The following is a 17516-nucleotide window of genomic DNA, read 5'->3' on the forward strand; positions in this document are numbered from 1 at the left end:
AGTGTTTTCGCATTTAATGATGGTATTTACAAGGTGATCACATCGAAACTCAGCTTGGTATCCGTCTTAAAGCGTGAAAAAAGTGCTTTTGCTGATGGACAAGAAATTGTACAAGTAGACTGCAATCTGAATATTGTTTCTAGTTACACTTAAGATATTCTGAGAATCTCAGATGATATTTCTACATTGATTGCTCATTCTATTAAAGATTGCCCTTCGTAGTATCTTACATAACAATCGTAACATATACCCAGTTGTCGTGTAATGAAAAAAATGACTGAACAATAATAAGGAAAGAGTGTAAGTCCTGCATGAGACTGGTTTATATTTCAGTTTAATGTAAACTAAAAATATTCTAATTGAAGTCAGATATTTATATCTTATTGAATGAATGGCTTGATATCTTCTACTGTAAGCGTTCGTCTAATCTTCAGATACTTTAGCAAGTGTTATTCTAATTATGATTATGAAAACTTTTCATTTGTTCTTTTTTATGTTTGTGATAGATTATCTTTTATTCTGTGGATTCCTCACTGATTGAATAGCGTTATTTCATCTATGTGAGATCAGAAGAACTCATGACATTGGATTAGATTTCTAACAACAGGAAAAAAAATTATTACTTTAGTTCATACTTAACGAAGTGTTGTAAGCATAGTTATTTTCTACACGACTCCAGCTGAATTATAATAAATAAAGATACGCAAAAGATTAAATTATGATTAAACAATTCTACACTTTTCCAAATTTAGAACAATAAGATCAGTATTTGTCATCCTAGAGAGTTTAATCAATTGTCAACCCCAAAAGTAATTAGATCGAAGTTAATTGACTGGTTATTATTTCTATTGTTCAATTTCAGATGCATATATTAGAACATCGACAAGCTTTAGCTTAATCATTGGTTCTTCAGCACAACATCGTTACCGAACCTATATCCTTTATAGCTACGCTCACAAAGAATATAAATAGATGCCAACTTTTGATCCATAAAACGGGGCTCTTTTGCAATATAAAGAAATCTGCAATAAAGAAGGATCTTAATCTTATATTGCTACTATTGTTTTTTTTTGTTACTGTTTTTTTTTGCTGCGTTTTTTTATTTTTGTTGCTGTTTTTATTGTTTTTTTTTTTGCTTTATTTTTCTTTAACCTTACGACTACAACACAAAGAACCATCATTAATATAAAGCATACTCTAGAAGAATGCATTAACCTGAAATTAATAATTGTTGTGATATTTGGGATGGTGCGTACTCGATTGCAGTTCAAAATAAAGTAAAACTTGAAACTTGATAATTGATGAGTTATTTGAATTTTTTTATTGAGTGAAGACAGACGAGAGAGCCCATTAAATCAGACGACGTCTTCATAAATTTAGTAATCAAGGAACCATAGCTACAAAGTATGAGTTACTAAAGTTAGCTGTGCATATTGAAGGATATATATCAGTAGCCTTTTATAAAAATAGTTTTAAATTATATAGAATGGAGATATTGATCAATTGCACTCAACATTTAAGTGTAATAACAAAAATACGACATACATAATCTTATTTAACTTATCTTATATCTTGTTTTATTTTAATTACAATCTTGCATTGAATCTTATATCTGCCAATGTCGACTTTAATTGGTTACTGCTCAATAGCACCTTTTACTCAGACAAAGGGACTGAAATTTGGCATACTTTTAATAGACATCACTACTACAGCATACCTATCATCAGTATGTATGAACTTGACTTGGAAGGAGTGTAAGTTTATAGCAAATCATTCTTTTTAGTGTTTTGAGAGTGATATTTTATTTTTATTGTTAAGCATGAAAGGGATACAATTAAGACATAGAACCCGCAGGTACATATTTAATTAGAACTATTTGTAAACATAATTAATTTATGAATTACTGGCTCTGTTGCCTAAATTTCTACGGGTAGCACGGGTAGCACGGTTAACACCTCTAGGTCTACCAACAGGGCGGCTTCCGGTTCGAGGCCTTCCACCAAGACGATTAATACGTGCAGGTAAGGCTTCGTTTTGACCATTTCTAGATACCAAAGGACTGCCCTGCTCTGATTGAAGTAAAAAGCTGGATGTTTCTGCCGTGTCATTTAGCTCCTCCCCGCTATCGTTAGCTTGTATAGCTTCTTCTTCTAATAATTCCCTAGCATCACGGGCACGACGACGTTCTACCCATGCTTCAAAACGACGAGCATCTCTAGCTGCAATTCGAGCTGACACTGAAGGTGAGTTACCATCAAGACCACGCGTAAACCAATCCTCAGTTTCTGCAGACCGTTCAGCTGGATCTGAGTTCATTGCCACTTCGCGGATCATGCGCTCAAAGCACTGCTTGACATTACCGGCATTCTCGCTTCGCCAAAGATACTCCAAGATGCGTTTGTAGCAGTTTTCTTTGGTTCGGTTACGAGGCTTGATAAACGCTTTTAAAGGAGCCCACATACTTTCAATCATGTTGGTATGAATCTTTCCCGATATGGGCAAACCAGAAAATGAGCCTTGGTTACCTTGTACTTGATCTACCGTGGCAAAGTCTAAGGAATGATTGACAACCTGATGCCTGGCAAAGAAGAAGTTGCCGTCATTGTAAGCGCTTGCATTGTCAAGTATCTCGCCAGTATTCTTATCACGCTCTTCCCTAGGGTGCAGACCGGAATATGCTCTCCATCCATCAGATCTAATGGTTGACCCACGCTGGCAATTATCATAAATGATGGGCAAGAGCGTTGCCGCTGTCCGATTAGGGACGGTGCAAAAGAATTTGCGTCCTGCTTCGTACCTAGGCCTTAGCTCTTGTTCGCCAGTTCGATGATCAGTGTAGGTGTAAAACCGATCTGCCTCATTGGTGGGGACCAAGCACTCAACCATACCAAAGACCCAGATGCCTTCTACACGATGACCACGATGGTTTTTTCGCTTGCCAAACTTAGACTCATCTATTTGTATATGGTGACACCTTACATTGGAGCCTAGTTTATGCTCCTCTTGTCGATTATAGGCATTGTAGTCACTGAGCATCATTAATCGAAGATCATTTGCCAATGAAGTCACAGCAGGACGGCTCATGCCATGGGAATTGCAAATGTTGGTGATGCTTGAGTCTTTTAGATAATCATACATCACCGAAAGAGTGTAGTTTGTCAAGCATTTACGATTGTAAAAAACCGAGTTGGACGTACAGACACGAGACTTTCTACCAGGGTGACCAACAGTATTACTATTTTCATCGATGTCAAGACCACCAGCACAATAGTACGTAAGTCTTCCGCTGTCGACACGATTTCTTAGGGTGCAAACTTTTCGACAGCCATCAATGCCACATACATTGGTTCTATGAAAGGCGTTGTTTGCGGATAAAAGATGACTGCAAAAAAAAGGTAAAGAGTCAGTAAGAAAATAAATCCCACTATCGCAATGTAACATTTTTGATTATAATTAACTTACTCCCATGCTCTTTCGGGACTAACAATTATTTGCGCTTCAAGGACACGGTCACCAGCAGGAGGAACATAAGACCTGTAGCTTGAAACTACTTGACCAGATACTCGACCGCCCCTACGAGGAGTGGCACCGTTGTTTGAATGGACAGAAGCAGATGAGTTGAAACGAAGCATGTTAAGTAGATAAAATAAAGAAGAAAAAAAGAAAAAAGGCATGTCTCTTTATATAGATATTTGAAATGCAATTAAACACGTTGTTTCACATATCACATACTCAAATATGCACATGGTTACAACTCGGAAATTAGCACTCGTGGTTACAACTCGGAAATTAACACTCGTGGTTACAACTCGGAAATTGGTACTCGAAGTTACGATTCATTATATACCTGCGCCTTGTGGTTACATATGCATGCTATTATGGATGGTTTCACTATTCTAATCCACCCTATGTTCTTCTATTTGCAGATTATAGCACATAGTACCAGTTTTGATATTTCACCCGTCTCATATTTAAAAATGTGCAAATGAAGTTTGTTAGCTTAATTTGTCACTGTCGTAATCTTATTTACCTAAAAAAAGTTCTTGTCCATTTTCGCATTATAGAACCAATAGTTCGGTGAATTCTTAAACATTACAGTATAATAAGCTTTTACTAGCAACCAACAGCAGCTTTTCATTGTATACCTATTATGAACCTCGCTTTAGAAAAGGCGGTATGGCTGACATTGTTGTAAAACACACAGAAAGGAGTGATAGTGCTCAGGCCAAAAAGAGAGGCTTTGTACAATTGCCCCAAAGATTTATTCATGCTCCTTTTTGCTTGCTTCGTAATTATCTTTTGTAAAAGGAATTTAGTGCTTAAAGTTTATCAGCAATCAATGTAGAAATATCATCTGAGATTCTCAGAATATCTTAAGTGTAACTAGAAACAATATTCAGATTGCAGTCTACTTGTACAATTTCTTGTCCATCAGCAAAAGCACTTTTTTCACGCTTTAAGACGGATACCAAGCTGAGTTTCGATGTGATCACCTTGTAAATACCATCATTAAATGCGAAAACACTGTTTCTACCTATGGATAAGCTTGTCATATTGGTAGGACAAGAATTCGGCTTGTAATCCTTTCTGGTAGCATAATGTCCGTCCGACCAGGGGGTTTTTTCGTCTTTAAAAGCCTGTACCTCCTTGTGTGTTACAGTGAGAGATCTATGAGTACCGCCATTGGATTGGAAAAAATTATTTGCATCGATTGCGGTACTGCTTGCTGATGTTGTACAAATATTGGTAGAGTAATCCCTCCGCATCGTTTTTGTGGGGTCAGCTCAAAAGAGGTTTTTTCGTGTTGCAAGCGCCATATCTCTCTGAGTTTAAACGTGACTGCCTCGAAAGTAACACCATTCGATGCGGAAAAATTATTTGCATCGATTGCTATATTTGGCATCTAGGTAGGTCAAATACCCGGCCCGGAATCTCCTTGCATCGTATCTTTTCCTTCAGCCCAGGGATTTGCTTGTAGCAGCTGCCAAGAAGGAGCCATTTTCTGCTGGCATTACTGTTTCTGACATGCGCAGCATGGTCAGAAACAAATTCAACTACATGGTGAGAGAAAGTAAGGGGCTAACGGCTACGTCAGAAGATTCAACGCGTCGTAGTCGTGTGCATGCAGTAAGTAATTAGTATTTAAAGATTGAAATATATAGTGTTTCAAGTACTTACATTACTTTTTTACATTAGAAGCTCGCCATGAGGCGAAATGCTTACAATGCGGCCCCTGAGGAATTTGAAGCTCGTTTTCCTTTTGGAAAACAAATTCTGATGACCGATTGGACGTCAGAGGAAGAAGATGGTCCTGAGGATGAACATGGTCCTGTGTTTGTAGTAAAAAGACCACTATTTCGAAGCAAAGCAGTAAGTAATATTTTTGTAATAGTGTTTATTTTCTAATATACCTTTACTTAATCTACAGGTGGACGAATTCCATGCTGTTCTTCAAAAAGCATGGAGGAATTCCTTGTCGAAAAAAGGCACCATCAATAGAACAAGAAGGGTGGTGGAATACTTCGACAAGGAGTTCCCTACAAACCTTGACTATGAGGATTATCCCTCTTGGGCCTTTTCTTCCCCTGGCCTTGGCTTTTCGGCTGAGGTCTCTGGCTCTTCCTCTTCTGCTGCTGCTAATCCCATGCAGTAAGCGTTTACTTTCTCTTTTCCTTTTTTTTTTTTTTTTTGCTGCCTCTTTTGTTGTCTCTGCAAATTGAATAAAATCTTTTTTTTAAAAAAAAACAAATAACAATAATAGTCTAATAAATGATTCTTTAGTAAAATATATAATAAATAATAATAATAGTAATAAAAGAAGGTTTGAATAATTTAGCATAGTTGTTACATATAAATTCGTCTTGGCAGAGCGAGAGTAAGAAGGTGATTATCGATATATGGGCATACAGCAACAGGATTGAAGATTCTATAAATTGGAAGTATGCTGTTGCTTGAAACTAGATCAAATTGGTTCTTCCACACTTGGATGCCAGTACCATCGAAGGTGGGAAAATGCTGAGTCGCATGGCTGTACCAATTGACGAATGCAAAATAATGAGTTGAGTTGTTAAATGAATGACTGAAAAAGTATGATATTTGACCAATACGTAATTGATTGTTCATAAAGGCTTGAATGCATGATGATGATGAATGATTGTCTGACTGTTGGTAGTGTTGTCCAAGCAAGTTAATTTTTTTGAATGATTTTATAGTTGTACTGATTGTATTCATAATAGGTATTTCATAGGTATCCATATAAAAAGTTTGTAAGGCTTCATAGTGTTCAGGGCATAAAAGTTCTTGTTTGTTGTTAATTTTTGAAGGAAAGGCTTGTGGTGGCAGAGGCTCACTACCAGTAATCGTCAGGTTAAATAGACTTGGCCCGTCTATGAACTGAGAGTAATCAAATGGCGTTAAACCACTCTCGTCATTCGTAACCTCGCCTATTTCCTTTATGAAGTTGATCAGTAGGAGCATGCCTTGATCGTTGTTGTTAATGAATGTAGGTAATGAATGTATTATATCTTGCGTATGAATGGTTTGAGTAAGCATAGTGACATAGGTGGTTTCGAAGCCTGTCTTGTAATTGATATTTATCTTTTTGACATCACCATTCCATCGTTCAAAACCATAAAGCCAAAAGGCATAGGAGGGACCAAAGTCCAAAAAGCATTCTTTCAAATGCATGTGCATATGCATATTAGGTGTTATACATGTTTTTCCATAGAGTTGAACACAGGTCTTGCCGAATTCTTTAAATAAGGAGTGTGCTGTCTGAATTTCATCTGCTGTGATTAAAGGACCAGTCACCAACCTTACTGCTTCTACATATCTGATCCAATTGATGAAATGTTCACCGATTAATCTTTGTTTTAAGAGAAAAGGCGAAAGCACAACACACCACGTTCTCCACTCATCAGCCTTCATATTGCTAAACGTACTTTCAATCTTGCCTTTTTCGTTTTTTTTTTTTTTTTTTTTTTATAACAAAAAAATTAGTGTTCAGATTCATCATAGTACAAATTCTTTTATACTTGTATACCTTTAGAGATTTTACAGTACTGTGAAGGGATAGCAATTGAAGCTGATTCATCAGCCATGGCTTTGAAATCAGCTGTTGTAAGAAGCCCGTGATCTACCCAAACTTCAACTATTCTTTTTGGCGTACCTAGAAATAAATTGTGCATGGGATCAACGGTTGTCAATCTCACGACATCAAAATACTCTAGTCGGTGAAGTTCACTCCATTTACTTCCTGTGTCCGTCTGCAGGGTTCGCTGTTGCGTAATGTGAGTGGCATTTAGCCAAGCATATGCTTCTTGACGCTGCTGGGTATTGTTTCGCAGAATCCAGTGCTCATCGTCAAAGTCTGAAAAATCTGGCTTCGTTGAATTTGCACCAGTACTGATTCGCGAAAACACAGTCGAACATTTGTTGCAGGCTTTGTGCGCGGATTGACCCATGAACCCAGCTACTTTGCGAGCTGCTGGTATATCACAGTTAACGGACATCAAAGCAACACGTACCATTTCACCGTTTCTGTTCTGGTACGTTGGCATCATCATACCTCCGTACAAGGTATTCAGCTCTGCAATCATTGGTCGCAAAAAGTTTTGGAGCTGGTCATCCGTGGGCTCGCCAGGCCCAGGAATCATACCAACCAGGATGATGTTGGAAACCTTCATCCTAGAACTCCTTGGAAGGTTGTTAATCGTGAGATATACACCACCACAAGAGTAGTGCATACCATCACTAGGTTGAAACCAATCAACGTTCAATGACACCATTAATGATCGTCTTTTACTCACAAATGACTCCCCAGCTGAGTCGACCATCTCATTCCAGACTCGACCATCATAGATGTCATACAACACACCTTCCTCCACATATCGACCTCTCCACTGTTCAATCTCTGTTTCAAAGTTCGGACGGACAAAGAACTTCTTCAACGTTTCCACAATTGAGTTGTACGGGAACTCAAGGACGGGCTTCAGGCTGCTGCCAACAAAAAGTGAATTACCACATGGGCGCTCTTGTTTGTGTGGGTTGTTTGCAAACCTAACAAAAGGGCATTGTCGAGTATGCAAACTCCCTGTGTCGTACACACTTCTGCAAAGAGAACAGACAAGGAAACGGGAGACACCACTACTGGCAGAGGAATAATTGACCATGGTACGAGCAGTGGAGATCTTTGTAGGAATCTCCATGCCATGGCCAAGAGCACGAACGAAAAAGGAAAGAAAGGCCAACAAGTCTTCACCGGCTTCAACTGAAAGGTGCTTTGCTTGGAAAAGCACAAGGTAAAGGACCAGGAGATACGCCAGTTGTTGGTCGTTGGTCATTTCTTCGTCCATGTCGACATCCATGTCAGCATCAATGTCGAATTCTAAATTTGTTTAATAAAAAAAAGGGGTGGATTTATAAATATACCTTCAAACGTGCTTCTTTCGGTAGACGTGGTGGGTTGCTCGAAGGTGTTTTCAAATCTTCTTTGTCTCAAAACTATTTTAATTGCACTTTAGTCTTGCTGCATTTCTTTAAAAAAATTGTACCTTCTCCAACTTTGTCTATGCGCTTATGAGTGTTAGCGGTTTTCTTTGCAATCCACTTGAATCCTTCAGGACAGTTGCTGCATTTGGTGCATTGGCATTTAACTTTGTTGTTGGTGGCGTTCATTTCAAAAAAAATAATATTCAGGATTTAGTAGAGGAATAAGATAGAAAAAAATGCGTGATCAAAAAAACTAAAGCAAATATACTAAATTTGGAAGTTGGTTCCTAAACAGTAACAATTTTACGTGTTCAAAAGAACTGGTTTTTTTTTCCCTTGTTTTGTTTCAGAGAGCATATTTAACATTGCGGATACTGTTTAGAATAGGGGGTTGTTTAGAATAGGGGATTTTAGGTAAAAGTAGTATAACAACAAAGATAAAGAAATACTGTTAGAACTTGGTATCTCTTTATTAAGTTAAGATAACTAAGATTGAATATGATGAATTCTACATGTAAAAAGTGAGAGTATTTATAGACATGATACGGATAAAGAATTAGGACAGATTTATGATCAATTCGACAGAATAGATGATTACTATTTCTAATTATTAGTTTAGCCTGTTCCTAGCTTGTATTGTCAATTATGCTATTGGGATGGTTTCAGGTAGCTCTGGGCGTAGGACTATTTAGGAGACGGTACGGATGAATATAAAATCCTCTAGTTCCGTGATTGGATATTATGGCTAATAATAATATCTCAGTTACAGTAGGTCAAAAAACTGCTGCAAGGAATTGCAAAATTCAGGCTTTACAGCTGGTTGTCCATGGGTACTGCACCAAACTATCTCAAACCTTGACTGTTTGTACCTCAATAGAAAGTGCATTTATTCGTCGATTATCGGATATGGGCAATGGTTATTGGTGGAATTTGAGATCGCTAAAGGTAGTATTATGAACATTCGACATTTTTTTACTTGTTCACATATGTTTTAAATGACGAATTTTAATACGACCCAACCGGTTGCTATCATAATTTTTCACATTCTTGACATGATTAGAATGTTGCCAGTATATAAAAGCGCTTACAATTTCTTTATTTTAAATTTTATATTTCCTTACTTAAATTATTTCTCTTTTTTACCTTATTACCAATCGCATGCCTAAACGACTGCCAGAAGGAAAAGTAGACGATCTCAAGCAAGCATTAACTGGATCCACATCAACGTACGATATTGCTAAAGGAATTGGAGTACATGAATCAACTGTCAGTAGATACTCTAGACGGTTGTTTCCAAATAGGACAAAAAGCATAGGTGGTAGACCTACAGTAGTCTCCAAAGTGACGAAGCAGTTAATAAAAAGAAAAGTCATTGAAGGGGTTTTAAAGACTGCCAAAGAGGTACACCGGGAGCTGGTTCAACTTGGCTACGATATCTCATACCAGTCAGCAATTAACGTACTGAAATCAATGGAGTTCCATTCTTCAATAAAAAAAAAGAAGCCGTTTTTGACAAAAGCTCATATGCAGCATCGATTAGAATGGGCCAAGAAGCATCAGGATTGGACAGTAGAAGAATGGCGAAAAGTCGTCTTTTCTGATGAAACCAAGATCAACGTATGGGGCTCTGATGGCTGTAAGTATTATTGGAAAAGACCAAATGATCCTCTTCAACCGCATCATCTAGAACTTACAGTCAAGCATGGAGCAGGCAAATTGATGATGTGGGGCTGTATAACTTCTGAAGGACCAGGATATGCTTGTCAAATTTACGATGGGAACATGAACGCGAATGTTTATCAGCATATATTGGACACTACGCTTCGTGATACTATGCAATACTACAATTTCAACTGGTCCAACGTTTACTTTCAGCATGATAATGATCCAAAGCACAAGGCAAAATCTACAATAGACTGGTTAGATAATCATCAAGTGCGGTATATTAGCGATTGGCCAGCTCAGAGTCCGGACTTAAATCCAATAGAACACGTATGGCATCAATTGAAGTTGAAGCTCAGCTGTTACGAACGTAGAGCAAAGAATACGGATGAGCTTTGGGAACGAGTAGAAAAAGTATGGAATGGCTTTGACAAAGATCTTTGCCAAAGGTATATCGATAGCATGCCGGCAAGAATTCAAGAGGTTATTAATAAAAAAGGAGGGTCAACTAAATATTAATAAATAAATTCATTCCGTTCAAATTTTCGTTTTTCCAAATTTTCAAATTGCGCATCTCATACTTCCTTCAATACTTATCCAATAGGGCTTAAACTCTTTCGGATTTCTCAAGACATGTAGAAGATTTACTATGTGGGAACAGAGGCAGTTTGTGCCATTGTAACAGGATGTGCGCTACAAAAACCAAGAAAAATGGATTCCTTGCAGCAGTTTTTTGACCTACTGTAGGATAAAGGTTTACATGACTTAATGATGATCCGGTAAGTAATTGTCATTCCTTATTCAACATGCTCATATCATCAATAAACTATATTACAACCATGTCATATTATTTGACTGTGTGAAGTTAATATGAATAAAGCTTAATATAAAAATCTAATCAAAGTCTTTTATTGATCTGTTCTGGGAATAATGTTATAAATGATTCCAAGTTATGTCAACATACTATTCAGGATCATATCCGATTCCTTTTACTAACATAAAGTGACTATAATCTTATGTATCCTTAACAGATACAAAAGATAAAAAAGAAAGCTCAACAACGGTTTAAATGTAAGTTTATAAAAAAAAAATAATAACAACCAAGTCTAATGTTGGTTTCTTTTTTTTTTTTCTTTTTTTTTACATTAGGAATTCCTAATGGTACACATTCGGATGACGAACATGAGACTCATGGGCAAAGTTGTTCTTTCCAACTTAAAGAAACTATAAGAATATCAATCTTATATTACTGCTTGTTGCTAAAAAGTTCTTTTTGGTAAAGAAAGTTGTCATTGCTAACATCTCTAATGGCTAATGGCTAATGGCAAATTACACCCATGTACAAACATAAAGTAAGTAATGAACTAGTATAAGCTTAAAAACATATATTCTTTTATTATATCTGTCATAAAAAATAATAAAGCAATCTATTTATTTGATAAACAAAAGAGTTTTGTATGTATTTGTTAATTATAACTGCCTTGTAACAAAATGTTAACAGAGCTTCTTTATTTTTTTTTTATTCTTTTGTTATAATGTAATAGCATTTGCATAAATATAAAGTATATTTGTTGTTAGAGTACTGTTTTCATTTGAACAATGAACTTTTTATTGCTATACTTTTTTCTTTTCTTTTTTTTTTAACTTAGTCTTTTTTTTACCAGATTTTTTTTTTCCCAAACACGACTATTTTGTTACGTTCTGTAACACGTTTGTAATGACCTAAGCTAAAAATCATAGACTACCTTCCTAATATGTATTCTTTTGAACAAAATAATCGCAAAATGCTTTTGATTTCCGCATTTTGCCCTCAAAAATAAAAAAAACGAAGATATCGGTCTTTCAACGATAGAGGGAACAGGATTTCCAAAAAAAGACCATTTGAAAAAAAAAAGACACTTTTTTAAAACATGAATAACTTTATGAATACTTACGCTATGTCGTATCCCAACATACTTTAAACATGATTCATATTCAATTTATAAGAAATCAGAGTAATGAATGCTTTACAAAGATTTATTACAGTCTTTTCTCTATTGTTCGGTCATAACTAATTCCACTCCTTTAACTCAATGCAAGCTTTTAATATAACTCCTGATGCAATGCAACATAAATGAAAGATCAGATCTACTGAAGAAATAATTATAAAACAGTCCACTTGCATAACCAGGAACAGATCTTCACATTAAAACTTATTGACACTAGATCTACAGTTATAATTAATTAAAGTATCTTGAAAAGGATTTAATTAAACCTCCATGAAAATAATATAAATACCAGACAGTATAATATTAAATAAAGATATAACTTTTTTCAGTCTCGTTGAATTTTATAGTCTTTTTTATTCTTACGAGATAACACACGCTACAAAAAAAACAAAAGTATTGTTCAATTTCTTTATTTTTTTCGCACCTGAATCTATTTTCAAAATTCGAAAATGACCAATACAGCGAAAGTTAATTTTTTTCATTTAATCAAAGACGTCAAAAACGTTGATTATTAGATGCAACAACTGATTGTAGATGTTGAAAATCACCAATTATTTGCAGTGGCACTGCAAATAATCGTGCAAACTCTGCGAACCGTTAATTGTTAGGTATATGCTTTTATGTTCAGCGATATGAAAATCTGTGATTGAATGCATATTTATGCCGACGTCAACATCTGCACCGTTTATTGACCTATGATTCTATTATTTATTCTGCGTTTTGCTAATGCAGATACTGACGGGAGTGATAATTCAGAGTTCTAAGTAGATTTAATCCTTACTCTGCGAGGACGTCTATCTTGGTAGCTGCTTTTCATAGTCTTTCCTACGTCAGAAAAAAATTGGGGACCAATGATACTTTTCAAATCAATGCTTTATTTGTCTTTTTGTTCTTTATAAACCACTCATATTGCCTTATAAACTTCTTTATCGACCACTCATATTGCTTTATATACTTCTTTATGAACCACTTATATTGCTTTATATACACAAAAAAATAGGGATTTGGTTTATAAAAATAGCTTTTTTTTTATTTAAATAAAATAATAATAACAATATAGAGTATTTCTTTGCTTGTAGTGCTTTAAAAGCTTATTTGACTTACCTATTGTCACCAAAATAGCATCATCTAATCTAAAAATACATCAATTAATCTCGTGGAACTCAAAAGGTTCTCATGAGAAAAAAAAAAAAAAAAAGCCAAGCTCAAGGATGCAAAGACACAAGGATTCAAAGATTCAAGGATTCAAGGGCTTGAGCACTCAAAGCAAAAGAAGGAAAGACATCAGTACTCAAGAACCAAAGCAAGGGCGAGAAAGAAATAGTAAAGGCCAAAGCAAAGTAGCACGTATCTATAATAATTATTAGCTATTGAGTATACGTAGTAGAAGTAATAGTACCTTTCTTTAGATAGGCCAGAAGACTAGCTAAGCTTATACCCAACAATAAAAAAGGAAGCAGCATGTATCTATGATAATTATTAGCTATATAGGTTATGTGATAGAAGTAATAGTACCTTGCTTTAGATGGGTTCAGAAAAAACAAAGCTAGCTAAGCTTATACCAATAAGTAAAGAAAAGGGAAGCAACACGCATCTATAATAGCTATTAGCAATCGAGTATATAGTAAAAGTAATAGTACCTTGCTTTAGATGGAACAGGAAAAAAAAAGAAAAAAAAAAGACACTAGTTAAGCTTATACCAACAAGTAAAGGAAGCAACGATAATCCTGGGAAAGAGACTTTATAAAGACCATTTCAAACATCAAGAAAGCAACCGATATTATTTTACTAAAATAAAAGCACCATTAGAGCAGGAATATAGTATATATAATATGAAGAACTTACCTTTTATGAAGATTGTTTTTTTTTTTAAAAAAAAAAAAAAGAAAAAAGGGAAAAAAAAATACTTTTTTTATAGCCTCATTTTACTAGTGTTACAACTATTCAGCATCAGTCAAATCTAATAACCATGAAAGCTCATTCTAACACCATTTCTGAAATTAGAACAGCTATTAAAATATTCAAAAAGCTTGTTTATATATTGTTAGACTTATTCTTCATTTAAATTTAACATCTTCAACCCCAATAGTTTTTTTTTTAAAAAAAAAAAGAAAGAGTACAAACTAAACTAAAGAATATAAAAAAAAAACAATGTAGGACGTTTTTCTTTTTTTTTCCCCTCTTTATACTTTATTTTAAAAAATGTCCAGACGCGTCGCCACTCCCATCAACGTTCCCAGCAATGCCCCCAAAAGGGCAAGAGTTTCTTCAAATATTGCTGGATCATCATCCACTGTTGTTCCTTCTTCTTCTCTTTCTTCTGCTCCTGTTTCCGCTCCTGCTCCTGCTCCTGTCCCTGCTCCTGCTCCTGTTTCCGCTTCTGCTTCGGCTTCTGTTCCTTTTCCTGTTCCCGTGTCCGCTCCTGTCCCTGTGTCTGCTTCCGTTGCAAGCTTTGGCAGCCATACTGGTGCAGAGGCCGTTGGAGCAGCCTCTGCTCTCACACCAGAGATGATGGCTGCCCAAATGCAGTTTTTTGCTCAAATGTGGCAACAGCAACAACTGCAGCAGCAGCAGCAGCAGCAGCACCCAGTTCAACAGCCACAGCAAGGGCAGCAGTATGTTGATGTGGCTGAGATCAACAGGATCAAAAAGCAGTGTAGTGTAAGTTTAAAATTAAAGTATCAATTAGCAAATACAATTTAATAACTTTGTTTCTTACTTACATTATAGGATCACATAGCTGATCACTACCGTGAATACTTGGTTGACCGTGGCATCAGGTTTGATACACTCAAGTCCATCACCGACAAGGCCAACAGAAAAGTAAAAAATCTGTTGCGCGATGAAGTCAGGAAGCACCAACGCTTCAATGGCCTGACTGATTCGCAAGTATTCACCATGATTAGAAGCAAGTTCTATTACATGGTGGATAAGGCAAATGGGAAAGCTGTGACGACACCAACGTCAGCCTGCCGCAGCCGCGTAAATGCAGTAAGTACTTGATATTTAAAAATTGTAATATAAAATGCCTATAATACTTACATCAATACTTTATAATAGAAACTCCTTAACAGGAGGGTTGCTTACAACGCTAACGCAGCTGCATACCAAGCACGGTTCCCATTTGCCGAAAAGATCTTGACGGTTGATTGGACCTCTGATGAGGAGAATGGCCCAGAAGATGAAGATGGCCGTACGTTTATTGTCAAACGGCCATCATTCAGAAGTGAAAGAGTAAGTATGACATATCAATAAATCTCATTTTCTAATATACCTTAATTGCCTACAGGTAGTGGAATTCCACAAAGAGCTCCAGAAAGGGCACAGAGAACTACTAAAGAAAAAGGGAGCTCCACCAACAATTAGAAGAAGAGTACAATATGTTGAAATGGAGTTCCCAGATAAACTTGATCATGAGTACTACCCTTCCTGGGCTTTTTCTTCCCCTGCTCTTGGCTTCCCCACTTCTGTTTCTGGTCCTTCCTCCTCTGCTGCTGCGAACCCAATGCCATAGGCATCCGCTTTTTTGTTTCCTTTTTTTTTTGTTTCTTGTTTTGTTGCCTCTTATCAAATTGAATAAACATTTGTTAAAAAAAAACTAGTCTATTGAATGATTCTTTAGTAAAATATATAAAATAATAATAATGATAATGATAAAAATAATGATAAATGATTGAATTGTTTTTCATATTTGCTACATATAAATCTTTCTTGGAAGAGAGAGAGTGAGAATATGATTGTCAATGTAAGGCTTGACAGCAACAGGATTGTAAATGCGATGAATCGGAAGTATGTTTTGTCTTGACACAGGTTCATACTGGTTCTTCCACACTTGGATGCCAGTACCATCAAAGGAGGGGAAATGTTGGGACGCATGACTGTACCAATTGACAAATGCAAAGTAATGAGTGTTGTTACCAAATGAATGAGTAAAAAAATATGATATTTGACCAATGCGCAGTTGATTGTCGACAATGGCCTGAATGAATGATGATGGTGATGATGATAATGAATTTGCACTTGCTGGCTGATAAAGCTGTCCAAGCAAAGTGATTTTTTTGAATGAGTGTATGGTGGTATCAATGTATGTATTTGTTATCATAGGTGCATAGGTGTTCATATAGTAATTTTTTAAAGCATCACAATGCTCATGGCATATAAGTTCTGTTTTCTTGTTGAATTTTAAAGGAAAGGATGATGGTGGTAGAGGCTCACTACCAGTGATCGTCGAATTGAATAAACTAGGCCCGTCTATGAAACGAGAGTAGTCAAATGGCGTTAAACCACTCTCGTCACTCGTAACCTCGCCTATCTCTTCTATCGATTTCACCAATAGGAGCATATCTTCGTTGTTTGTGTTAATGAATGAATGTAATGAATGTATGAGGTCTTGCGTATGAACATTTTGTGTAAACATAATGGCATAGGTTGTTTCGAAGCCTGTCTTGAAATTAATATTAATATTTTTTATATTACCATTAAGGCGTTCGAAACCATAAAGCCAAAAGGCATAAGAAGGACCAAAGTCCAAAAAGCATTCCTTCAGATGCATGTGCATATGCATATTGGGGGTTGTCATAGAGTTTCCATACAATTGAACACATGACTTGCCAAAATTCTTAAAAAGTGAATGCGCCATTTCTATGTCTTCAACTGTAATCAAGGGGCCGGTGACCAACTTCACAGCTTCAACATACTGCATCCAAACATCGAAGTGCTCTCTTGTCAGCTTTTGTTTCAAGAGAAAAGGCGAAAGCACAACACACCACGTTCTCCACTCGTCAGATTTCATATTGCTGAAAGAACTTTCAACCTTGGCTTTTTTTTTTAAAAAAAAAAAATTGTTAGCTTGAACATAAATTAAAGTTTTTTATATTTGTTACATACATCTAGGGATCTTGCAGTATTGAGAAGGAATGAGAATTGAATTTGATTCATCAGCCATTGCCTTGAAATCATTTACTGTAAGCAAACCACGGCTTTCCCAAACTTCAATCATCCTCTTTGGTGTACCAAGGAACAAGTTGTGCATTGGATCCACAGTTGTCAATCTTACCACATCAAAATAGCAAAGTCGATGAAGCTCGCTCCATTTACTCCCCGTACTTGTCTGCAATGCCTTTTGCTGGGTGATATGGGTCGCGTTCAGCCAGTCATACGCCTCTCGTCTTTGCTGGGTGCTGTCCCTCATTACCCAATGCTCATCATCAAAGTTGGAGAAATCAGGCTTGGATGAATTGGCGCCAGTACTGATTCTTGGAAAGACAGTTGAGCATTTGTTACAAGCCTTATGAGCTGACTGCCCCATAAACCCGGCTACTTTACGTGCTGCAGGTATGTCACAGTTGACTGACATTAAAGCAACACGAACAAGCA

The 17516-nt window shown here is 36.4% G+C and overlaps 6 protein-coding genes across 6 annotated transcripts; 3 read left to right on the top strand and 3 right to left on the bottom strand.

The window, feature by feature from the left end:
- Nucleotides 1-1893: 1893 nt before the first annotated feature.
- Nucleotides 1894-3632, bottom strand: RO3G_01722 (uncharacterized protein; the record flags this gene model as incomplete). Its single annotated transcript, XM_067656313.1, has 2 exons — nucleotides 1894-3382; nucleotides 3463-3632. 2 exons carry the CDS (start codon nucleotides 3630-3632, stop codon nucleotides 1894-1896), a joined length of 1659 nt encoding a protein of 552 aa, XP_067512414.1.
- Nucleotides 3633-5034: 1402 nt separating this feature from the next.
- Nucleotides 5035-5831, top strand: RO3G_01723 (uncharacterized protein; the record flags this gene model as incomplete). Its single annotated transcript, XM_067656314.1, has 4 exons — nucleotides 5035-5127; nucleotides 5197-5370; nucleotides 5429-5649; nucleotides 5810-5831. 4 exons carry the CDS (start codon nucleotides 5035-5037, stop codon nucleotides 5829-5831), a joined length of 510 nt encoding a protein of 169 aa, XP_067512415.1.
- Nucleotides 5832-7028: 1197 nt separating this feature from the next.
- RO3G_01724 (uncharacterized protein) lies at nucleotides 7029-8354 on the bottom strand (the record flags this gene model as incomplete). Its single annotated transcript, XM_067656315.1, has 2 exons — nucleotides 7029-7168; nucleotides 7253-8354. 2 exons carry the CDS (start codon nucleotides 8352-8354, stop codon nucleotides 7029-7031), a joined length of 1242 nt encoding a protein of 413 aa, XP_067512416.1.
- A 1660-nt stretch (nucleotides 8355-10014) lies between these two features.
- Nucleotides 10015-10763, top strand: RO3G_01725 (uncharacterized protein; the record flags this gene model as incomplete). The annotated part of the gene is made up of 2 exons (XM_067656316.1): nucleotides 10015-10601; nucleotides 10757-10763. 2 exons carry the CDS (start codon nucleotides 10015-10017, stop codon nucleotides 10761-10763), a joined length of 594 nt encoding a protein of 197 aa, XP_067512417.1.
- A 3579-nt stretch (nucleotides 10764-14342) lies between these two features.
- Nucleotides 14343-15654, top strand: RO3G_01726 (uncharacterized protein; the record flags this gene model as incomplete). Its single annotated transcript, XM_067656317.1, has 4 exons — nucleotides 14343-14801; nucleotides 14871-15131; nucleotides 15201-15374; nucleotides 15430-15654. The coding sequence occupies 4 exons, from the start codon at nucleotides 14343-14345 to the stop codon at nucleotides 15652-15654; spliced, it is 1119 nt and encodes a 372-aa protein (XP_067512418.1).
- Nucleotides 15655-17019: 1365 nt separating this feature from the next.
- RO3G_01727 (uncharacterized protein) lies at nucleotides 17020-17496 on the bottom strand (the record flags this gene model as incomplete). Its single annotated transcript, XM_067656318.1, has 1 exon — nucleotides 17020-17496. One exon carries the CDS (start codon nucleotides 17494-17496, stop codon nucleotides 17020-17022), a length of 477 nt encoding a protein of 158 aa, XP_067512419.1.
- Between the last annotated feature and the right edge of the window lie 20 nt (nucleotides 17497-17516).

Source organism: Rhizopus delemar, genomic scaffold (assembly GCF_000149305.1).
Source record: "Rhizopus delemar RA 99-880 supercont3.1 genomic scaffold, whole genome shotgun sequence".
Taxonomy (NCBI): domain Eukaryota; kingdom Fungi; phylum Mucoromycota; class Mucoromycetes; order Mucorales; family Rhizopodaceae; genus Rhizopus; species Rhizopus delemar.